The following is a 25,531-nucleotide window of genomic DNA, read 5'->3' as shown; positions in this document are numbered from 1 at the left end:
TTTATCCTTGCTCGAGGACTTTGAAGAAAATACCATTATATATACTCCAATTATACTAAGTACTAATTAATCCATATATTGGCATGGTCTAGAATACAATTGACCACTACTTGTGTTACAGTATACCAGTGAACCCAACAAAACATGTTTTATTATAGTTAAATTCGAGAGGATACCCAATCCAAATATTTAAAACCATGTTGGTGCTCACGCTTTTGGAACTTTGCGTGCCACAAAAATGTTAAGTGTATGTTATTGGGTAGTGCCGAGTATCCTCTAATAATATCCATGTGTATCAATGGACTTGCATGTCCATGTGAGAGCCTAGCCCAATTATTCGGTCGGGCAACTATGATTCTATCGGTGGTCACTATGAATAAGGACTTCAGAGCTTCAGTTGCTTGCTTTTAATGTTTTGAATTGAGGCTATGGGTGTCTTAAGCTTGATTAAGATGGATACATAAATGGTGACAATACATAGAGTCTAACTAAAAAAATTCTAAACCATGTGCTGGAACCCCATTAAACACGTAGCTCTGCCCCTGACTATGGATAGACAGGAGGCGGCCAATGGGATCCGTGGCCAGCTCTAATTAAAAAAATAAGTTTTATTTTTAAGATCTAAAAAGTATATTATAGTTCGTTTATTTAAATTAGAACTGATCATGAATTATTCTCACGTCTACCCACGTCTATAACTACATCGATGCCCTGCCATGTCCTCCTTTTAGGGCGTTATAATAGCAGGGTATGTACTTAGGGTAATTTTAATGAAAGTTTTATGGGCAATAAATAGGGTGTCATATAGACAATTTTGATAATATGGCAAAGTATTAATAAAGAGAGATAAAATGAGTTTCATGGAGATAAAACCTTCTATGCACTGTTAGGTAGATAACTTGTGTCTTGCATATAACCTAGGGAGATGAAACTATACATTGAGAGGCATTGAGAGATGGTTGTTTTATCCTAATTTCAAACTTTTTAGCTAACATATTACTATAGATAATCGTTTCCATGAAACTTGCATTGAGGATGACATTAGCACCACTACAGAGGTTGAGGTAGACAAGAACAAATGGAATTACGCCAGGCATTAAAGAAACAGAATTTTATGTAATTTTTTATAACCATAAATGGAACTTCAGTAATAGAATGGGTTCTTATTTAAATGTTTTTCACTGTATAGTCTTTTGTTTTTTTATCATATTTCAAATTACTAGTCGCAGTCGTTTGTGCTGCATCTTTTAATAATTCACTAGAGCTTTAACTTCCATTAAAGCATAGACCATTAAATTCCATTATCTAAGAAGCTGAACTTTCACCCTATTTCAATGTTAAAATATCTCCTGGCTCCATGAATAAGGCAATTTTTCCGTTTTTAAGAAAGAACTCTAAATACCAAAGTTTAGGCTTAAAATTTTGGTAACTCATTGGACAAAATACATGGATGTATCAAATTTTACATGAGAAAATATTATGTCTTTTAGTATTTTTCAAGAATAATAAAATTACTCCTATGAATAATCTTATTGTTGTGTTTACTTTAAGGGAAATTTTATTAGCATTAAGAAAGTATATCTAAGTACAAAATTTTCACCATAAAATTTTGGTTCTTATGAATACCTAGTACCTAGTAGTAAAAAATGTGGTATCTTTAGAAAACTTTTTAAGGATGGTAAAAACTTCTACTTTAAAATTCTGACCATAATCATTGAAATGTATTGATATCTAAATATAAGGCTTTTAGCATTAATAGATTTTTGATATGTATATTAACAAATATACTGATGAATGGATGAATGAATGAATTTATACACAGTCAAAAAATCTTATGACGGAGTTAGTATACTTAGCTTAAGACCTAGGCCATCCGAATTATTTTAAGCTCCATTTACATTTAAGAAAAAAATTATAATCGTTAAGAAAGTAACTTGAGATGTCAAAATTCAGCATAAATTTTGATACATTGAGATACCTATTTCCTAGGGGTGCCAAATTTTTTATATTAGAAAATAGAGAATCTTAAGGTACAATTTTAATGATGATAAAAAAAAACTCCAGTGAAAATAAGATTGCTTCGCAGAAATTTTACCTCTAAATATTTACTAGACATATGTTTTATATTTGAAGCTATTAGGTGCTTACTTTAGAGATTAACAGACTTAGACAAAGGAGTGCTAGGAAAAAACAAAGGAAGAGATATACTCCCTCTGTCCCTAAATATTTGGCACCATTGACCTTTTGATACATGTTTAACTATTCGTCTTATTTAAAAGATTTATATAACTATTAATTATTTTTTATATTATTTTATTTATTGTTAAATATATTTTTATACATATATATAGCTTTACATATTTTATGAAAATATTAAATAAAATGAATGATAAAATATTTATAAAAAATCAAGGACGGATGGCGTGTCGATTGGTGAAACAAGTAATCAGCTGCGCTGCTTGGATCAGCAGTTGGTCGTCGCAATGCATGGCCGGGTGAAGCGACACACGCTGCACGCACGCGGCACTCAGCCGGCCGGTCAAAATATTCGGTGCCGGCAGCGTCTTGTTTCTATTCCCTCTGTTCTTTTAACATAAGTTTTATTTAAAATTTTTCAGAAAAATATAAATTTATAATGTCTAAAATATTTGTAACATGATAAAGTAAATCACAGTGAAATAAGCGATAATCGTGTACTTTTTAATAAGACAAATAATTTATTAAAAGGTTAACCGTGTCAATTATTAAATATATATAGGAGGGAGTATCATACAAAGGTTGCATATCCATATCCCCAAGCATACACCTAAAGTATTACAGATCGATGCCTGCCGACCGGCCCAGATCGATCCTTGTCAGGTTTTTGGCTACGGCCGCCACCTGCGACACGCTCGCGTACGTACGTGCCCGAGATTGGTCTCTCTCTTAGTGAGAGGAAAAAAAAAAGGTTGCCCAGATAAATATCGTCTTGCAACTGGCTCTCAGGTGGCGTAGTTTTCAGGATTGGATTGTTGGACGGTCCTGGAACGAGGAGACACCAGGTTCTCAGGATCAATGAGTAGGGAACGAGGCTTACGATCGGATCGGTCTCACGAGTTTCAGGATCAAATGAGTACCATGGGTGATTTTTTGGGTTATAAAAATAAAGCTAAAAGACATATTTATGACCATTATGGCGTTATTAGAGCGAGTCTTAAATTATTAGGCCTATATTTATTTTCCAGCAGGAATTAACCACGGGAGTATCGTAGTAGACAAATATACGCGCGGAATTTCCCTGGCCAAAATAACGGCATATCCAGTAATTTCGCCAGACCAATCTGGGGCCTTATTATTTCCTGCTTATACTAAGTGGATCGGACATGTATCCACCGGTACAAAACCAACCAGTTAGCATGCACACGTTCGTGTCCGCGCCGTGCACCCACTGAACACCATATATACAGACACTATTATATAATACTTCCATCCTGAAATAAAATTATTTTTCGTTTTTTCGTGTCCAATGTTTCACCATTCGTCTTATTTAGAAAAATTTTTATGATTAATATTTTTGTTCTTATTAGATGATATTGCTAGATGATAAAACATGAATAGTACTTTATATGTGACTAATTTTTTTAAATTTTTATAATAAATTTTCAAATAAAACGAAGGGTGAAACGTTGGATACGAAAAAACAAAAAACAATCTTATTTCGAGACGGAGGTAGCAGGAGTACCAAATGAACGAACGACGTCAGCGGAGCGGTTACCGTGGATGGGACGGAGACGGACTACGAGCGGGCGTCACCGTCGCCGCAGCAATAATTGAGAGAGCTGCAGCAGGGGATCGCGCCGGTATGCAGATGCAGATGCCGATGCCGATGGGCGAGAGACGCCGCCCGCGTGGTGCCGCCCGGGAATCTTCGATCCCATTGCCTGCCGCGCCCGTGCGTCCGTCCGTCCGTCCGTCCCCGTCGCCGCCCCGCACGCGTTGAAATCGCCGCCGGTGCACGCGGCCGCGGCTGCGTGCGTTTGTTTGCGTACTACCCCGTCCGAGGAGACGGACCGGGAGGCGGGGTGGGGTCTCGTCTTCCGCTGGTTGTGGAGGCCCGATTGCTCGCCCCACCGCGCGGTGGGTGGGGAGCGGGCTTTCCTTGACTCGCGTCAATTAAGAGTGTGTATAGTTGGTGGGATATAACTGGATGGGAGATGGTCATCCAGATTTTTGATGTGTTTGGTTCGTGGACGAAACTGGATATGGTGGCCCAAAAAGAGAATATTCCACGAAGATGCTGGATGGGTGTATCCGGTCAAATTGGCCGGATTAGCTCATCCACTATCGCGAACCATGATCATTAGTGATTATTTAGTGATAATTAGCTTGTTTTGACATTAATTAGTAATTACCAAGTTTAAATTAGTATTGATTAATGATGATAGATATATTTAATTGATAATTTATATTAATTCCGATAAAAAATATGATGATTAATTTATATTATTATTTATTAGTAATTCAATATGTCCATCCTATCTGTCCTCATCCATCCAACCAAACAAAAAATTGGATCATTCTATCCATCTAACCAAACATAAAACTGAATCACCATATCCCTAAAAATATGAATGGACATATCTCATCCCACCTTGACCACCAACCAAACACACCCTAAATAAAACAAGCCGACCACCCCGCGCATTGTCGCAGAAAATAGATACAGAAAGAACACTACTTGTGATTGACGTTTTTTGAAACACTAATTTATCATCTTAATCAACCCAGATGAACAGTAAAAGCAGATAATCAGCACACGGTTGATTAACTCAGGCATTGTTTAGTTTCCAAATTTTTTTCAAAAACATCACATCAAATTTTTGGACATCTAAATAGACCATTAAACATAGATGAACTAAAAAACTATTTGCACAGTTATGAAAGAAATCTTGAGACGAATCTTTTGAGCCTAATTAGTACATGATTAGCCATAAGTGCTACAGTAACCAATATGTGCTAATGACCGATTAATTAGGCTCAAAAGATTTGTCTCGCGGTTTAGGCTAGCCGTGAAATTCATTTTTTCATTCGTGTCCAAAAACTACTTCCGACGTCCGGTCAAACGTTCGATATGATTTTGTTGCAAAAAATACGTGGCAACTAAACACCACCCCAGACAAAAAGAGAAAGCAGATGAACAATACCGAGAACCGTGGATAAACAGTGCAACAGTACGGTTGCATGGTGGCTGGGCGCGACTCTTCACGCCGCCCGTCATGTACTAGCGGTATGCCAGATTAGCCTGGGCCAAATCTTGCTGCTGCTGTCCTTTGGTTTGGTTGGGTTTGATTGATGCCCTGTCGAAACGACTCTTTTTATTGCAAACTTACGAATGGAGTGCCTGATCTACGAGGAGCACCAAATTTCATAAGAGTGGGCTCTAACCAAACTGAGCCATTTGTATTTCCTCCTGTTCAAATTATGACCACCTCAAAGATCGCACCGCATCGACCACAGATGGCGAAAAGTCTAACGGGGAAACCTCCTGTGCCTGTTAACCTAAGTGAATACTTCGTATCTACGAACTTTGCATATATAAACTTTTAGGATCATCTTTTGACATTTTCTTTGAAAAATACAAACTGTATATTTACTAATAAAAAGTTTATATATCTGTTTTTAGCCATATAAAAACAAAGGCTGAAAATACGCTACAACTAATAAACCCCAAAATCAATAAGATTAAAAATTAAAATTTTGGTTTACAAGTACATGTGAAAAGATGATGCCCTTTCTATTACAGAATTTTATATACAACTTTTTAGTGTATACTCTTTGTAGATATATTTTTTAAAGATGATATTTGCTATGTAGATATTTTTCATACTACATACTTTATATTCTACAGATTTGTTCCTTTATATAAATTTACTGTACATAAAATTTCTAGTATAAATACGAAACTTTATACCTACAAACACAAATTATAAAAAAAATATATGTATAAAATTTCTTTTATACAAATCTGTTCATGCAGATGTTAACGGCAAAAGTTGGTATTAACGGTTGTTTAAGGATAGATATTGAATCAAACAGGGAATTGACCCGGTTAAAAACCGATTGGTGAAGGAGAGCAATATAATAGCACAAAGAGGTGATAGCTGATGGAATCGAATTGAACACGAACTGAGGTTTGGCAATCATGTTAAAAGATGACACCCCGTCTTTTCGCTTATACTTATAAGACAAAATTTAATTTTTAATCTTAAAGTTGGAGTTGATTTTAGAGATTTTTTTCACCGAAGTTTATTTTTCGGTCTTTACTTTTAGATTGCTAAGTATACGTATATAAAAGTTTTATTTATAACATATTTTTCATTTACAAATTTGTTGTTGATCGTCTGCGAGAGTCCATGTGCTAGAATAGATAGTCCATGTGCCTACCTCAGCCAATCCTACAATCTGGCCACTGAGAAAACAAAGAAGCAATTATCTTTTTTTTCCAGGGGATTAAGAGATGTTTTATATAAGATAACTTAGTACCATACAGTGTAAAAGGTGTTAGATTGTTTCATACTCTCAGCTGCATAGGGTACATGTAATGCATTATTTCCATCACTTCTGGACAAAATCATCATAAAATTTAATGGCAGATCTATGTGAAATGCAGTTTCAAGTAAAATGACCTTTTAAGGAGATTTAATACACACTACACAGTTGAAATAATCTATCTAGGATATTCAATATATATTTATAAAGCAGAGAAAAGTCAACATCATGCTAGTAAACAGGAGTTGAATCTCATTGCAGAAACAAAACACTGTGCACTGATGTTCTTCCTCAGATGTCTTGCTCAAACATTCATGTTACTGGAAATGGATTTTGAGCCTACGGGCATGTGCCTTTGTTTCTTCTATGCAATGCAATATTTCTCCATGGGTAGGTCATATTTGACTCTGATCAGTGATCACATCTAAGTTCTGAACAGATATGTTCTCTCTGAATTATTATGAACAATTCTGAACGTGTTCATTCCTCTGAAGCATGAACAGTTATGATTGATTTACATGTTCAAAGTGCTACCTGCACTTGGCGAGTTTGCATAGGGAAGCTAACGAGAAGCTCTGCCCACTGCAACTCAGCTCCGTCTTCCCTGAGTATAGCATGCAGTTGCTGTAAACTGTGATGAGGAAGGCATATCCCTGGGTGATGGAGTGAGTTCAACTCAGTAACGTACAACAGCCAACCTAAGAAAATTTGTTGCAAGCCATGTGAGCTATTGCTGCATTTTCTTCCTTCGACCATTAGGTGAACATGAGATTGCAAAGCTTCTGAATCTTTTGAAAATGAGTGAAGTGCACCAACGGTCCTTAAACTTGTGTGCATGTGTCATCTAGGTCCCTAAACTCTCAAAATGTATTTTCAGGTACCCGAACTTGTCCGGGGGTGTCATATAGGTCTAATCGAGCTCCGGACTGCTCTATCCACTGACATGGCATGCCACGGTGACGCCTACGTGTTGGTGGGGCCATATGGAACCCAGATATCAGTATCTCTCTCCTTATTCTTTTCTCTCTCTTCTCGTAGACGTCACCGTGGTATGCCACGTCATCGGATGGAGCGGGTCAAAACCCGTTTAGACCTATATGACACCCCCGGATAAGTTCGGAGACCCGAAAATACATTTTGAGAGTTCAGAGACCTAGATGACACATGCACACAAGTTTAGAGACCGCTGGTGCACTTCACTCTTTGAAATTTTACCTTCTGTTATGAAAGCAGAGGAATCAAACAAGAGAATGCAGAGGACATCATCGGCAGTCTGGTTGTACAACCATCTTGAGCAATCCTGATGTAGTCTCGTCCTTCTCTAATTCCTGCAAATAATAAAAAAATAGTTGAATGGGTAAAAATAAGGAGAAAATATTCAGTAGCACATAAAATAGAATAAATAGTTGAGACCGTGGTCAAAGCATAAATGGATAATTAAGGATATAAACACAAGCTAAGAAGTTGAAAGGGAACTCTTTTACTGACAACCTATAGCTATTGATGTGCAACATCTTATTATTTGCATCAAAATTAGCCATCATCAGAACCAAGGCTCATGCACAGAATCACTGGTTTCAAAGCTCTTTAAAAAATTACATTCTTATGGACCTCTTCATTACTATCAGCAAAATAACTAAAAAAATGACATGGCAAAGTATCCTGGTTTCTACTCAGGCAAAGATACGTAGTAAATCCAATTATGTCAGCATCTCCCAGTTGTTTTCTAGATACACGTTCAGTAACCACTAATCAAATGCAAGTAATTAATCATCCATAAATTTGCTACATAGTTGCCACGAAGTCCATCAATATCTTATTGTAAGGAAAATGTAACTATGAAGAATAAAATTGTCAGATTGTAGCTAAGGAAAAACAGTCATCAGATTTCGCCTGAACTGCAATGACTCCCAGTGCTGCCTTGCTGCTCCTATGCACACTTTCCATGCTTTCAGCATGCAAAATTGCAACTATTGTGCCCAGAAGAACAATGTGTGAGACTTTGCCATTACCATTCTCAATAAGATCACACTATATGGTCAGGGGCAGCAACTTTGATGGATCGACATTATCAAATGGAGAGGCTGGTTGACACCTTAGCAGCCTTGTCATTGCAATCCTGTTGATCCTCCTGCTGTGCAACTTTCTACCTTGGAATTTTTAACCCTCCAGGGAGACTCCACTCAGATTGCACGATGCCCACAATCAGCTCATTATCTTGATACCATCTTTGCACTCCATCGTGATCAAACTGCAACCAGCATTCCTCTTACCGATCCTTTCATCCATCAATTTCCTTATCCTCGCAACATCCTCCCATCTACTGGCATCTGCATAGATTCCGGCCATGACAGAGTATACCCCACCGTCTTCAGGGTTCAGCTCCAGTAAATGCTGGGCAGCTACTTCAGCATAGTCTACATTCCCATGCATTCTGCAGCCAGCCAGTATGCCTCCCCAGACATATGAGTCCCCCTCCATTGGCATCTTCTTGACCATCTCCATTGCTTCCTCAATAAACCCAGCTCGGCCAAGCAGATCAGCCATACATCCATAATGTTTCAACTCTCGATGAACGCCATGCTTGCCCTCCATCTCACAGAATATCCTCCTTGACGTGTCCACAAGGCCAGCATGGCTGCAACCAATCAACACACCGAGGAAAGTGGTCCCGTCTGGTCGAAAGCCCTCAACCAGCATGCGGTCGAAATATTCCAGTGCCACCCTGCCATGGCCATGCATTGCCAGACCGACAATGAGCGCATTCCACGTGAACACGTTCTTCTCAGGACATGCTTCAAATACCTCCCTGGCAACCTCGACGCACCCACACTTTGCATAGAGATCAACAATCCCTGTACACAAGAACACGTTTGGCCGGGGAATGTTCTGCCTCACATAGTCATGCACCTCCCGCCCCTTCTCCAGCGCGCCGAGCTGCGCGCAGCACGACAGCACCGCGGCCAACGCGACGTCGTCCGGCCTGAATCCTTCCTTCCTCATCCTGTCAAACAGCCGCACTGCCTCCTCCAACCGCCCAGCCTTGGCACACCCTGCGACTACCGTGCCCCATGACATGGCGTCCCGCTCCGGCATCCCCTCGAACTCCCTCATGGCGAGCCCCAGCCGCCCAGCCTTGACGTACCCATCCATCAGGGCGTTGTACGAGACGACGTCCGGGGCGGGCATTCCGTCGAACACCCTGCGCGCGGCGTCCGGGAGCGCGTTCCTGGCGTAGAGGGAGACGAGCGCGTTGGAGACGTGCGCGAACGGGACGAGGTTGCGGATGACGGCGAGGGCGTGGAGGGAGAGCGCGAGCCGGAAGTGGTGCGCCGACGCGGCGGCGGACACGGCGAGCGGGAGGGTGTGGCGGGTGGGGCACACGGGGACGCGGAGGGAGGATCGGAAGAGGAGGAGGAGGTGGAGGCGCGCGCGGGGCCACGAGGACGCGTGGCGGGAGTAAGCGAGGAGGAGGAGCGTGTGCGGGTGGCGTGGGTCGGGGCCGGAGAGGTGGCCGGCGACGGCGGCGAGCGCGTGCGCGGCGAGGAGGAGGAGGGGCGGGAGGCGGGCGTGGAGGAGGCGACGGAGGGAGTGCGGCGACGGAGGCAGTGAGAGGGGTTGGTTGCGAGGTGGCGCCATTTCCTTGTTTTGGAGGGAAGAGCGGATCAGGATTTGAATATGGTTGGCGCACAAACTGGGTAACGAAGAATCATTTGAATATAGTTCGGATATCAGTGCTAGATAAAGTGATAATTCAGGGGGCTGTTTAGTTTCAAAAACTTTTTCCAAAAACATCACATCAAATTTTTAAATATCTAAATGAAGCATTAAATATATATTAACATTAAAACTAATTACACAGTTATAGAGAAAATAATGAAACGAATCTTTTAAGTCTAATTAGGACGTAATTAGCCATAAGTGCTACGGTAACCAGTATGTGCTAATGATAGATTAATTAGACTTAAAAGATTCGTCTCGCAGTTTTCAGGCGGAATCTGTTTTGTAATTAGATTATGTTAATACTTCAAATATGTGTTTAAAGTTTTGATGTGATGTTTTTTAAAAAAATTTTGCAAACTAAACAAGGCCTAAAAAAATCACTCTACATTAGTTCTGCAAAATGTTATATAGTCTAACGAAATACTCCCTTTGTATGATCACGTTTTACCGGGATGATTATTTGGCATTTTTTCAAAAAAAAACCCAAAGGCATATTTATATAAGAAAAAATAATTTGTAAATAAAAATTTTATATACATGTTCATTGTAAACTAAAAGACAAAGGTACAAAATAATTTACGATTAAAAAACCAAAAATCAACCCTAAATCTAAAATAAAAATTTAAATTTTGGTTTATAATAGTAAACGCGAGCGAAAAGATGAAAATAAACTATTCTCACCAGTGATGTAGCTGGTGGACCCGTGACTGCCCGGAGAGCGGCACTTCCTCGACCCCCGGGCGGCCGGCCTAGCCCAGCAACAGCGAGAGGTAGGGGTTAGTAGTTAAGATGTGGAGGAGCGTCGTGCATGGCGCACGCCTCTCCGCCTCCGGACCGGACTCCCGTCTCTCCGCGCTCGCTCTCAGCCGGTCGCGGCGCCGCCTCGACGCCTTGCCCTTGCTCAGTCGCCCACCGCCCCGTGCGTCCATCAACCCGTGCGTGTGCATGTTAGAAAAACAACATGCAAATAAACGATAATAAACGATGAATACGGTAGATTAATCATAGAAAATATGAAATTTAACGTGAAAAACTCTTTCAAAGCAAAAGAGAAAAAATCACGAACGCCAGCCATTAAAATATTTTCACTATTTCAAAATAAAGTTATAACGCCGATGGTAACTTACAATAGGTATATATAAAATGAAACCCTAAAACCATAAAATATGTTTCGCTTCGCTCCGTCGACAGGCCGCCGCTTCACTCCGTTGAAGTCGGTCTCTCGTACCAAAAGACTTGGATCATAACTCAACAGTGCACCCCCGTGCTCCCCTCACCCTGCGCCTGCGGCCCCTGTGCCCACATCGTCGTGTCAACCACGGGACGCCAGGTCTGGACGAGCAGCTCAGTCTCAGCTTCTTTAACAGCTCACAGTACATCAGCACTGATCCACCGTGTTGTGTGTATGTATCGGTCCATGCTCTGTTTTGTTGGCTTCAGTAGGCAGCTGCACACTGATCACTGTTGCAATATTAGTTGGGTTAATCAGTAGCTAATGGCTATATACAGCTGCGTTGTTCTTCTTACGAGCAGCTGCTTACTAACTCCTGATCTTGCTCTCTTCAGTACAACGTGTATTTTTAGCACTCATGCAATTACATTAAAACTCAAAGCTGATCCTGGATTTTATACAATCTTATAAATATTCTTTATCATTTTTTTCTCTGACCTCTTTTGATGGTGGATAATTTAGAAAGCAAATTGAAAAAACTACCTAAATTATTCTTGGAGTTCAAAGTTTAAATCACTTTAGACTAGTAGATGGGTGTTTGTTTGGTCTTTTTATGGAAAAAGTCAAATGACATATTTGCTAAGTAAATTATTTATGAATTATATATATATACTTAGCGATATAAAAGTAAATGCTAGAAAATAAATTATGGTAAAAATATCCCAAAAATTTAAATTTTGACTTATAAGTATAAGCATAAATAAAAAAAAAAGGATCTTGAGCCTTGAAACCCCTTCTCATTTCCGCTTTACAGGTGCCCTATCCAAGTGGCAACCCTTAATGACAATCGTACGACCAAGATCTATCAAACGTTCAACAACATACACGGATGGTCCAACAACTTTGACGCAAGCAACCAATCCCCGAACCAAATTAACCGGCAGGTTTTTTTTTAAAAAAATTCGCATTACATCAATTCGTGCAAATGTGTACGTCCTGTCGATTATCAAATTAAGATGCATCTGTACACATCCTGTAGCTAGCAGGATTAAACCCTCTCACAGTCACAGGTGAGAACACAACTCTCCAGCACCAGACTTGTCTTGCCGTAGAAGAGAGAGATGTATCATACGTACAGGACGGACTACGGACGACGACGTGTCACTGCGCTTGACTCGACCATTCCATCCATCATGTGATATATTTTGTTAAGTAAATTATATGAGTTACATCTGTGTCCAACTTTTTATTATTCGTCTTATTTAAAAGAATTATGAAAAATTTAAAAATAGTCATGTATAAAGTATTATTCATGTTTTATCATCTAACAATAATAAAATATTAATCACCAAAATATTTCAAATAAGACGAATAGTCAAACATTATATTAAAAACAAGAAAATAAATTTGTTTTGGGACGAAGAGAGTACTTGGGATCCGTATTAAAACCTATATTTTCACTTTAGGTAAGCTAAGTTTTATCGTGGTTGATCCCCAAATACTTATGATACATGTCAACAACGTATTTGTTTCTAGTATGTTAGCGAATCACTGTCTATATATGATCCTTATATTTGCCGAAAGAGATAGTAGATATTGCTAGAAAAAAGAGTTGGATCGTCCTGGCCATAAAAATGTAAAAAGGCTAGTTGAAAGTAAATGAAAGTAAAAACAAGATAGGTTTAAGTATGCCCGAAAGTGAAATTTGCATAATAAAAATTGGTCCAAATGGTAATTTACTCATCTTTTAAAGATAATGCATAGAGATCTGTTCTCCATATTCATCCACATGTGGATATATATGGTCAAAATTTACATAGGTGCGGAGAGTCTAAATCTTATAACTGAACTACCCAAAAGAGAAATAACCAAAAAGATAATATCAAACATGTGTTTGAATGTGCTATTAGGAGCTATCCGGTACCTATTCCAGGCACATACTTATCGAACTATTAAACGATATATTTTTTAAAAATAAAAAATAAACTGCTAAACTATATGTTTTTCCTAAAAAAATATTTGGAAGTTTTCTAAAAGATAAACAAATCAATTTTACAAAAATTAATGGTTAATATTAAGTAATGACACATTAATAGTTTATCTTGCTTCACATTGGAGTAATAATTAATCTTGTCTGATAAGCCCTTTTGATGCCTATAATCTTTAATTTTCTACTCGATTTAAACATTAAGGAGTCATGGAGCTACCCGACCTCTCCATTGCCGTAGCCTCTCGCTGCTTTTTATCTACCCATTTCGTTAAAAAACGAAGCTATTTCTGTCCTCCACCTTTAAGCTAAAATCAGCTACGGATTTATCGTCGGGGCTAGGTGGGCTTTAGCCCCGCCATTGAAGCCTCCCTTAGCTCTTCTCATAAACAAAACTAGAGAGAAGAAAGGGTTAGAGGGAGACATCGATATTTATGGGTCTTTAGTTCTCCTTTATAAAGTCCCTTCTAATATTTTTTTGGATCTGTAAAATAAGCTATCTTTACCTAACTTATAGTTTCAATCAATCACAGTCATTCTCCATTTAATTTTCACATCTACATTATCTTCTCAGCCAATCACAATTTTTCTATCAGTATTCTCACGTATTTTTCTAAATTCTGGTGCTTAGCTCTAAAAATAATTAAATTTTGGGACAAAGGACCTGCTTATCTCTAATATAGGAATATTGTATGAACAATCGAACAATATATTCTTTTAATAATGAATCGAAAGTGTATATATATGTGTATTCGCTTCGTTCTAGATAGCTAGTCTTGGAGCGGCGTATGTAGGTTTTCTCCCAACAGCATTGAAAACGCCGTGGCTTCTGAGCTGTGGGGATGTGATCCGGCACCGAATTATGTCAGGGACGACGACGACGCACTCATCAATATCAGAGCTTCTCTCTCATGGCGCTCGATCGGCTTCATCTTTCAACCGAGGGAGGGAGGGAGGGAGGGCATGCGCGCATCGAAGAACTCCGAACCGTCCAGACGTGATCACGCCACCAAATATCCCGTCCCTCAAAATATTAGTATAAAACGCCGTGCACAGTACTATTGCCTCCCTCACCGGCCGCGCGCCCGCCCGGGATCTCCCTCCACTTTTTTTTTTCTCTCTCTTCTCGTTTGGGCGTCGCAGTTTGGCGTTCCTGCGCCTACCTTCCAACTCCGATATATCGGTCAGAAATTAAGCTGCTGAAAGCTGGTGCAGAGGTGAGAGCTCGATCGATCGGTGGTTATAGTTTCTTCTATGTACTCCCCCCTCCTTCATGGATTGATATCTGTTATCTAAAGCATCCTAATTTATATGAACAGCATGCTTAAGAAAATATTAGGAGGTGTTATATTTTATAGTGTAAAATTTGACAAGTCCTGTCAAGGTAGCAAAATTTTAACTATAAATAATTTCGTACACAGAAGTATTTTTTTTCAACAATGACAAAATTACGCAATATATAATTAACAGTAGGGATGAAAACGGTCGGAAAACTATCTCTCCCCATTTCTGTTTCTATTTTTTTCGAAAATGAAAACGGAATGGTAGAGGCAAAAATAAAAACAATATCGGTATTCCGGAAACGAAACTACCAGTGTATATACACACACATATATATATATATTCAATATTCACATCATACCAGTTTTGAAACGTTCATATGTTTTCAATTCTTTTAGGAATTCAGTGACATGACATCTTATTTCTATGTTTATGTTATTTCTAGTTTTTCGTAATCATGTACGGTGTTAATGGGAGACTGATGGTTGTTTAGGGTTAGTTAGTTAGTTAGATGGTCGATGGGTCGTGTGGCTGTGCCTATGAGACTTAGCCAGGGTGGAGTTTTGTTGTAGCTGGTCTAAAATAGATAATCGTTTTCAAAATTTTGTTCTGAAATAAGTGACTACTTTAGAACTTACAAGGAAAAAAAATAAAGTAAATAGGAGCATACATAATTATTGCACATATTGAAGAGAAATGCTAGTCTAGAAATGCTAGTCTATCTTTCCGTCACCAAAAGGAATAATTAATATAGGGATGTAGACATAATTTATTTGAAATTCATCAAATATACCATGCATTGATGGAAATTAATTTGCACTGACTGAGGTCAGAGACTAACTACGTACATACAGATAGCCAGATTTGATGCATACATACTTGTTTCTTTGGTGAACTTAAATTTATTGATTTCCATAATGTCATTTATTCTCATGCATGCTCTTCGTGTCTGATCAGATGCCGACGCTGATCATCACCGTGGACCTGCAGTGCTGCCGCTGCAGCACCAAGATCCAGAAGCTCCTCTGCTGCATTCAAGGTCATGTTCATCTTCGCCTTCATCTCCATCTCCTTCCTCATCAGCTCGGATTTCTTATAGCTAGCTGGCTGACACGTACCAGCTGCATGCTGAAATTACTTGGGCAGAAGGATGCGAGTTCGAGATCGAGAAGATCGTGTACGAGAAGGACACGGTGGTGGTGTCTGGCCCCTTCGACGCCGAGAAGCTCTCCTGCGTGCTCTGGTGCAAGGCCGGCAAGATCATCAAGTGCATCAAGATCAAGCCGCCGGAGAAGGAGAAGGAGAAGGAGAAGCCCAAGCCGGAGCCATGCAAGCTCATACCGCTCTCGTACCCGTACTGCCCGCCGCCGCAGCGCTGCCCGCCGACGCCGTCGTGTCCGCCGTGCGGCTGCGCCACCCCGCACTGCGAGTGCCACTGCAAGCCTGCGCCGCCGCCGCCGCCACCGCCGCCGCCGGCGGAGCCGCCGAAGCCGGCGTGTGGGTGCCCGGCTAATTGGTCGCCGTCGTGCCACTCCTGCTCGCGCTGCTACCCCGCGCCGCCGTACCCGCCGCCGGCCATGGCGTACCCGCCCGTGCTGCTCTGCGACGAGAGCCCGCAGTACGGCGCCTGCGCCGTCATGTAGCTCTCCATGCACGCGACCGCGCGATCGAGTCATCGATCGATCTTCTTCCCCGTTGATCCCTCCATGAATGTGGTCTTTGAATTACGTCAAAAATAAAAATGTGGTCTTTGAAGGAGGTTCATCAGCTTGGACTTTAATTTGGTGTGGAAGCTGCTTTATGTTTTTAAGATAATGGAATTATAATTCCATGTCTTTATAAGAAGATGCTTTATGTGAAGGCAATATAAATAATTGAGTGTATTATTGTGCTAATTAAATTAAGTGTGTAAACATGCTTATCAGGAATCCAGAGAACATGTTCCGGATATATATACTCCATATATTTGTCCACAAATATAAACAAAAGTTCCGAGATTAAGTTTGAGGTGGGATTACTTTGATATCTTTAAGTTCAATTAATTACCTTATTGGAAACAATCAAACAAAACAAAACATAGCTATACGGCAATAAATTCACGGAATTATGAGGGTGTGTGTGGTCAGATTTGATAAATTAGTATTCTATAAATTCACGGAGGGCAAAGACTTCACGTTTGGACTTTGGAGTAAGTACGTAATACATTGGAGTTTAGTAAGGTGGAATACAAATACAATAATATTTAAAAAATCAGGGGTAAATGTACTAGAGTTCAAATAAATAAAGAACATTGTTACCTTTTTTAAATAGTTTTATGTTGGTAGGTGTGACGTGCTTAAAATGGACACCTCGTATTATCACCTCTTCTTATACTTATAAACACAAATTTAAATTTTTGACCTTAATTTTAAAATTGATTTTGATTTTTTTTTGCTGTAGTTTATTTTTCAGTCTTAACTTTTAAATCACTAAAACACATTTATAAAAATTTTATTCATAAACTATTTTTGTTTGCAAATATTTTATTTGGTTTTTTTTCCTTGAAATCAAAGGGGAGCAGCGAAGGGGATTTAATTAGAGAGAAAAAAACAAGAGGCAGTCGAGAAGAGATACGATTTTTTTAATTAGGTGGGACCCGATCTGACTTACTGTGTTTTAATTACCAATATACTCCCTCCGTCCCTAAATGTTTGACGCCGTTGACTTTTTATATACGTTTGACCATTCTTCTTATTCAAATTCTTTTGTGCAATAGGTAAACCTATATATATGCGTAAAAGTATATTTAACGATAAATAAAATGATATAAAAATAATTAATAATTATATACACTTTTTGAATAAGACGAATGGTCAAACGTGTATGAAAAAGTCAACGGTGTCAAAAGTACAGTAAGTTCTTTATCTAAAGGCTAGGCCCACCTTGTGATCAAAGATGGCATTATACACTGGTGATGCTCTAATCAAACAGCGATGAATTATAGTGTCATGAATTATATATGAAATTAAGGATATTTTATAGAGCTCCAATTTTTTCGGTCCATCGAATGCAGTTAAATCCAATGGATCACATTCATCTTAGCTCCATGGAGGTAATAGATCAAAAAAAAAATCTTGGACCTACCATACAAAACATTATTGCCTATAAAAAGTAATTAATGTGATAATCTGCCTTGCCAAATTTCGTGTTTGATTTTAAACTATGAGCCTGCCTCCTGCAAATCTAACCTAACTTTAAATCTTCAACATGTTGAATGAGAATTTCAAATTTAATTTATAAATAATATCACAAGAGTAAATAAATATAATAATATATTATGTAAATAAAAAATATAATAATATTTAATTTATATTTTGCATATTATGAATTCTGTAATTAAATCAACCATTTGTTTATTTTTATGATATTTCATGAACTACTAGAGTTAAAATAACCAAATAAATTAATTTCTGCATTCATTGACATGTAACCCATAGGTCGATTCTAATGTGATAGAATTAGTTGTTTTGTTCACCTCTAATTTATTGCATGCATAATGAAAATTGGAAAGCATATTATAGGGTATCACCCTTGCCTACCGCTGAATTTACTCAAACAGGATAAATATATTTTAAATCACCTAACATATATAATTCAAACAAACCCTATCAATGATTATGATTTATTGTTAAGTCTTACGTACTCCCAATGAGGTAGGGCGAACCGGCGAAGCGCTGTAAAAACTTTCTTATAAATAATAATATCACATAATTCAAATAAACTCTATCCCTATCAATGATTATGATTTACTTGTTAAGTCTTACTCGAAGAGGTAAGGCGGAGCGCCGTGAAACAGCTCATGCTCATCAAATTAATGAAGAGGACAAACCAATACTGACAGATGTTCCGTGTAGAATGTCTCTGTAAAGTCATCCACCTGGGAATATGGGGGATTAATTGTCTGATTGGATGATAGGAACGGTCCACAATCATCTCATCGAAACAGTTTTCATCAAAGAGGAATTGCCTAACAACTAACAATCGCCGTATATTCACTTCTGTCTATGATTAATTATAAGTTAAAATTTGAATTTTTAATCTTAAATTTAGAGTTGATTTTGAAATTTTTTTTACCAAAGTTTATTTTTAGTCTTAGCTTTTAGAACGGTAAGAATACATATATAAAATTTTAATTTACAAATTATTTTTGGTTCGCAAATATGCCGTTTTTCTTTTCTAGTCACCCTCTTAATGTGCTAGATATGAATGCTCCACCTGCACATTTGGGCAGATTAATTTCAGGATTTCACACAGAGAAAGATAAATTGAGTTTCATGATGTACAAGGTCCCAAGTGAAATTGATATTTGAAAACAACTTTTCTTAAGATAACAACCGTATATGTTTTATTGAAGCACAAGGTGTACTGAAACTAAATTCTGGTAGCCATTTCTTTTGTTTTAGTGCAAAAATTAAGTAGTTTGGAGGAAAAATAAAATATTTGGATTTCTGACGATTAATTCCTATAAGAATCATTCGGTTTGTAATGATGCCGTTCAATAGAAAAGGCTAAAAAAGATTATTTCATACCGGTTGTAGAGAGAAAAAATGTAAAAATTAATTCTTTTTTCTTCCACTTGACCCTTCTCAGGTGCATGCATTCGATCTATTTCTCTATTTTTTTTTAAAAAAAAGTATGTGTAGAAATTTTTCCGAGCCAAACGAGTCCAGAAAGCAAATTGGGAGAGGACAAAGGCCTGAGAAGGACCAAACTGTCCTATACACCTCTGGTCATTTTCCATCTCGTGTGATGTAGGTATCAAGACCCCTGCTGAAACGTGGACCGTCCAGATGCGATCCGACGGACGAGAACGCAGCTGCAGCATTTCGGCAAGGCACTTATCATATTCATATCCTGACATAAATAACACAAGGTTCAGCTAGCTCTGCTCCATATGCATCCCCCACATTATTATTGTTATTCCTCCTGCTTCTCCATGATTCCCTCTCCTCCTGCTAATTGAATTACATTCAGCATTGAACAGGTTAGCTCAATGAATTTCTCATTTTGCTGGTGTTCTAATCCCTTGCTCTGTTCAAAAGAGAACACCTTTGTACTTTTTGTTATTTTCGTAGAGCGCTTAATCCGTCAGAGAAAGACTCCAGCTTTCTTAGCCGTCATATACAACCTACAAATTTTGTGTGATTTACTATTCCATTTATATAAAGGCATGGTGTTTTTGTTGAATTCCACGGGAATTGAACTGTTTGCCGCGAAATCTCTGAAGAGCTTATATGTTAGTTGCAAAGGGTCTTAATTAACTCTGTCATGAGAAAAGAAAACGAGACAAGATGCTCAAAAGGTGTCTTTTTTTTTTCTGGTTAACTGACCAAACTTTTTCTTTCTGTCTGCTATGACTTTTTTTTTCTTTTTGGCAGATGAGTATAGTGGTCATCAGTGTGGACCTGCAATGCTGCCGCTGCGACGCCAAGATCAGGAGGGTCCTAGACTGCCTAGAAAGTATAAATTCTTCACGAATCTTCAGCTAATTTTGATGAACAGTCAGCCGGGCGGCGAATTCCTGTTTAAAAAGACGCGTTCTTTTTGATGCTGCAGAGGAGTACTGCATCGAGAAGGTGGAGTACGATGTGAAGATCAACAAGGTGATCGTGCGCGGGAAGTTCGACGCCGAGAAGCTCTGCAAGAAGATCTGCTGCAAGGCCGGCAAGATCATCAAGGAGATCATCATCGTCGAGGTCTGGCCGCCGCCGAAGCCTCCTGTGAAGCCCCCTGAGCCGCCCAAGCCCTGCCATTGCTGCACCTGCGAGAAGCCCAAGCCATGCCACTGCGACAAGCCCAAGCCATGCCACTGCGAGAAACCCAAGCCGTGCCATTGCGAGAAGCCCAAGCCGTGCCACTGCGAGAAGCCGAAGCCGTGTCACTGCGAGGAGAAGCCGTGTGAGAAGCCTTGCAAGAAGCCGGAGAAGCCGCCGGAGAAGCCACCGGAGAAGCCCCCGCCGAAGCCGGAATGCAAGCTGGTGCCGTACCCTTACCCGGTGCCGTACCCGTACCCGGGCGCGCCGTGGTGCTGCCCGCCGCAGCAGCAGCCGTGCAGCTGCTGCCCCAAGCCGCCGCCGGAGCCACCCAAGCCGCCGCCGCCGGAGCCGCCCAAGCCGAAGCCCTGCGGGTGCTCCCACAACTTCGTCTGCGTCTGCAAGCCCGTGCTGCCGCCGCCGTGCGGGTGCCCAGGCGGCGCCGGCCATGGGAACTGCACCTGCGGCGGCTTCAGGCCCTGGCCGCCGCAGGTGTGGCCGCCGCCCGGCGTCGTCTGCCCGCCGCCGACGGTGTGCTTCACCGAGGACAACTCCAACGCCTGCTCCATCATGTGATCACTCATCTCGTCGTCGTCGTCGTCGTCCTCCTCCTGCTGCTGCTCGATCGAAACCATGGCTTGATGTTCTTCGATCTGTTCATGCCACCTGCTGGTGGTGGCTACCTTCCCTGCCTCGGAAGTCGGAATAAATTAAACGTGAGGCGAACGTTAATCCAGTGTTGCTTGTGTAGTGTACGTGCAGCGTGGTTGATTTCTATCGTGTAATCTACGTACAATAATTATGTTAACCTCATGTAAATTTGTTTGTTTATTTATGTTTGATATGTACAATTATGTACTACACCGATTTCAATATAAGTATATTTCAAACATTCTCATCTTTCGCATATACTTTATGCTTATAAGCCAAACTTTGAATTTTCAACTTTAAATTTAAAGTTGATTTTGAGGATTTTTTTTACCGAAGTTTATATTTTCACTTTACAGTATTGAGTTTCTTCCATCCAAGTGGTAACTCTCCAAGATATGTTTTTTTGATAAGAATCCCCACCACTGTGTTTTCTTAGTTTCATGCAAAGCTCTTTTTTTCCCCCCAAGTTTCATAACATAACAACCTAGTGTGAGATGAACTTACAATGAAAATTATTTAAATTATATATTTAATTATATTTTCTTAGAAAAGGGTATAATGTAAGCAATTATTCATACCCACGAAATGACCTTCTTCTTCCTCCTGTTTACAAGTAAAATAACTTTAAGTAACAAATTCAAAACTCCCCCAGTGATACCCTGTTTTTTTTTTCCTCTGAACAGTATGACAACCATGGAGTGTTCTGATATCTGAACTTTGTACTGCTAACAAACTAGGGGCAGGTTCAAAGAGCAATATGATATATATTTAAAGAAAACAAGTGATAACAATGCTTATCCATCCTTAAGAAAATCCAGGCTCATGATTATGTCTCATGAAAAATGATCACGATCAATGAGAGCACAATTATTGACTTATTAAGGATATATACATATGGATGGATGGATAGGCTGTGTATGGTAGTGGTTGGCAGGAGAGGGAGAAGAGCAAGCTAAGTTCAGACTTGAGATCGTTGTGGTCCTTTGGACAATATCCTGCACTTATTCAGGGAGCAGTCTAAACCATACACACACATTCATTATATGCATCCATTAATCCAAATGTGTATATATATCAAGCCTATGGTGATATGTATATATGTATGGTCAGTTTGGCAGTGGTACTGTTGGAATTTTCTTTTTGGACACTCCTGAGAGTTTGAGGCAGAAACAAGTCCATGTATACTACAAGAGGTTCCTGATCGATGCCCTATCATCTTTATCGTCTTCTTGTGCAGTTTCTGGTTGGATAATCGAAATTGCTAATGAACAATCTAATTGTCACAACTCATAACTGAAGCACAGTGGCTTAAGAACAGCTACATTCTAACTAATCATACCTTTGCAGTAGGTAGCTTGCAACTTCCGTACATGGAACTATGTTCATCAATATCTGCTTTCTTGCGACTGCACTGACACGTTAGTTGGTAGCTAGCTAGAAGCTAGAAAACACCTAACGAGAGAGAGAAAAAACCTGAAGGAATGTTTCTCTTTGGGTGGCGAATGAGCACCGGCCAATTTCATTAAGATTAAGAGTTTACGAAAACGAAACATGATGAAAATTTTAAGAGCAATTTTACCATTATTAAGAAGATAACATGATGTATCATTGTTTTCTATATAAAATTTGGTATCTCAGTGGTACCTTCTTATGGGAAAAATGCTCAATTTTTAAAGGATTCAACTTGTCCATCGACAAATTAAATTTCTAATGAAACAAAGCGGTACGACCAGAGGAAAAATTATCTAGGTAGAGTTGCATATATTTCACGTTCCAACTAAAAACTCATTGGTTTGAAGGACTTCTCGAAAATTTCGGAGCAAAACCAACAGGAGCTGATCTAGTTCCTATCTCAATTAATTTCGCCTCCCTTTCGTGGTTAGGAACTTCGCAAATCCACTACCACATCCCTGTTGGAACTGAAATCTTAGTATACATCACAAGTCACCATACCCGGGGCGTCACATGTGATCTTTTTTTTTTACTATTTGACCAGTTTTATTTTTAAAATTTTAAATACAATTCTAAACATTTTTTGACAAAAATGGGATTGTCGTGGCCAAACATCACTGTCACGTTAGTCCCTCGTGATGCGGCAACACGGTAATTCACTGGCACGTGTTGCAATAGTTTTAATTTGTGTGGTTAAACAACGATGTTTGGCCAAAAAGTTCAGACATAGAAATACGTTGTTAGAGGGTTTAGTTTTTAATATCAGAAATGAAATATTCAAAATATCAAAAAAAAAATCGTCACATGTAACTCTCTCTCATACACAAAAAATGTAAACTTAGCAGCAAAATCTTGTTGACCCCACTCCACCGGTCACACAGAGAAGCACAAAATTTACAAACTCTTTCATTTTTTTCATAGAAAAAGGAATTCCATCTAGCTAGAAGCCAAAAGGGAATTTTATTACTCCCTACATTTTATAATAAGATGTTTGACTTTTTTGCTTGTAACTATTTGTCTTATTCAAAAAAAAATGGAAATATCATTTATTTTGTATGTGACTTGCTCCCTCCGTCCCAAAATAAACCAATTTTTCACTTTTTATCGATAATTTTTGACTCTTTATCTTATTCAAATTTTTTTGCGATTGATATTTTTGTTTTTATTAGATGATAAATCATGAATAGTACTTTTCGTGTGACTAATTTTTTTTCTAATTTCCTGAAAATTTTTAAATAAGACGGATGGTCCAACGTTCGACACGGAAACCGGAGAATTGGTTTTTTTGAACAGAGGGAGTAAATTTTAAGCACGACTTGTTATTTTTTATATTTATATTAAATTTTTAGAATAAGACGAACGAACAAATGTTACAATAAAAAAGTTAAACATCTTGTATTATGAAACGGAGTTAGTACATGCTATATATATATATATTTCTGTTACAGATAACTAGTATTAATTTTCGATATTGCTCATAGTACACGCATGTGATGGGGGGGGGGGGGGGGGCTGGACGGGACCAACAACGTCGTTGACAGTATTCTGGATGGAGGCTGAGAGAGCTACCGCTTCCGATCTCCTTCCTTCCTTCCTTTCCTCCACCGGTCACCTCGTTTTCAGCCCCCTCTTGCCAAATCCGACCTCGACTCGCCACCAAACTCGATCGAGATGGTGATCGTGCGTGCTGCAGCTGCTGCTCCGGCCATGGATGGATGAATCGAAAATAAAATATCGCTGCTGGTTTTGTATTATCTCTCTGAATCTCTATCTATCTAGCGAGATGAAAGGAAGCTGGCCGGCCGATGGACGCAGAGAGACAGCTATTTTGATAGGCCTGCCTGCTTTGTCCGGGAATCTCATGATCCATCTCGATCTTCTCTCTGTAGCCATAGCCATAGCCAGGGGGTGTTTAGTTGATGGAAAGAAAATTTTTTAGATATCACGTCAATCTTACTCGTGCTGAATTTCCTTGTTCTACAGACGGAGATCATCAATGATTCGTGCATACATGAGAGACAAGCCTATGAGAGGCTAGGAAAAGAAGGAACGATAATTGTACGGTATATTTGTAAATGAAAAATAATTTTTTTCTCGTATTAATATCTATGATTCTATTACTCCATTGCATTCTTTGTGAATAAATCTTTATAATAAGATATCACACAATTATGTTTTGATGGAAAAATATAAGTTAAAAAATCGAACATTGTCTCACCACTTACAGAAAATTCTCATCATTTGATTAAATTTGTTTCATCTCTTCTTATGAAAACGTTAATTTCAGAGAGATGAAATATTCGAAAAGCACTAGCTGCAACAACGACAACCACTACATGAAACATCAAGGCCCAACGAGTGAAACATAAAAAACATCACAATTATAAATGCTTAATATTGTTGAAATATATTTTATTATGTCACACATAAAACAACGAAGTTGTACATGTTGAAACACAACAAAATACTTATAGAAGCATCTAAAAAAATACCATGGGGAAAATTTTCAAATGACCTAGTAAAACATGAGAAGATATTTATTCAAACATCCACATAATGTTGTCTTCTATGAGACAAAAACAAAAAATATGAAAATATAACCATGTGAGATTTTATTATAAAAACCTAATTAATTATAGTGAATATCATGGTGTAATTGATCATTAATCAGATCGTAGATTGGATAAATAGTCGTGAGAAAGTTATTTTTATGTTTCAGCTTACATGTGCGTTATAGAGAGAATCATCAAGTGCTATAAAGATGGAGTGTGAGTAGCAAAGTTACCATTTACCATGTCCAATTTTACTTGTTGAGTAGAAGCATTCTTCTCCATGAACAACACAGAATGAGATAAGAGATGAAAGGGAGAGAATGGTAAATTAACTCATGGGTGTACTATATACCAGACTCAATCTATCGATATCAAGGCACTGACACTACTGAAA

At 39.0% G+C, this 25,531-nt stretch overlaps 3 protein-coding genes across 3 annotated transcripts; 2 read left to right on the top strand and 1 right to left on the bottom strand.

Annotated features, from left to right (window-relative positions):
• Positions 1-8,733: 8,733 nt before the first annotated feature.
• LOC102700140 (pentatricopeptide repeat-containing protein At5g61800) lies at positions 8,734-9,717 on the bottom strand. Its single transcript, XM_015835951.1, has one exon. The coding sequence runs from the start codon at positions 9,715-9,717 to the stop codon at positions 8,734-8,736; it is 984 nt and encodes a 327-aa protein (XP_015691437.1).
• A 4,657-nt stretch (positions 9,718-14,374) lies between these two features.
• LOC102699861 (protein PYRICULARIA ORYZAE RESISTANCE 21-like) lies at positions 14,375-16,640 on the top strand. Its single transcript, XM_040523574.1, has 3 exons — positions 14,375-14,626; positions 15,648-15,729; positions 15,837-16,640. The coding sequence occupies exons 2-3, from the start codon at positions 15,648-15,650 to the stop codon at positions 16,331-16,333; spliced, it is 579 nt and encodes a 192-aa protein (XP_040379508.1). The 5' UTR covers positions 14,375-14,626; the 3' UTR covers positions 16,334-16,640.
• A 2,973-nt stretch (positions 16,641-19,613) lies between these two features.
• Positions 19,614-21,383, top strand: LOC102699584 (protein PYRICULARIA ORYZAE RESISTANCE 21-like). The gene is made up of 3 exons (XM_040523341.1): positions 19,614-19,713; positions 20,108-20,189; positions 20,286-21,383. The coding sequence occupies exons 2-3, from the start codon at positions 20,108-20,110 to the stop codon at positions 21,056-21,058; spliced, it is 855 nt and encodes a 284-aa protein (XP_040379275.1). The 5' UTR covers positions 19,614-19,713; the 3' UTR covers positions 21,059-21,383.
• The last annotated feature ends 4,148 nt before the right edge of the window (positions 21,384-25,531 follow it).

The sequence above is a fragment of the Oryza brachyantha genome, chromosome 4 (genome assembly GCF_000231095.2).
Source record: "Oryza brachyantha chromosome 4, ObraRS2, whole genome shotgun sequence".
Taxonomy (NCBI): Eukaryota; Viridiplantae; Streptophyta; class Magnoliopsida; order Poales; family Poaceae; genus Oryza; species Oryza brachyantha.
The sequence above is the reverse complement of the archived record's forward strand: the minus strand, read 5'-3'. Positions and strand labels throughout refer to the sequence as shown.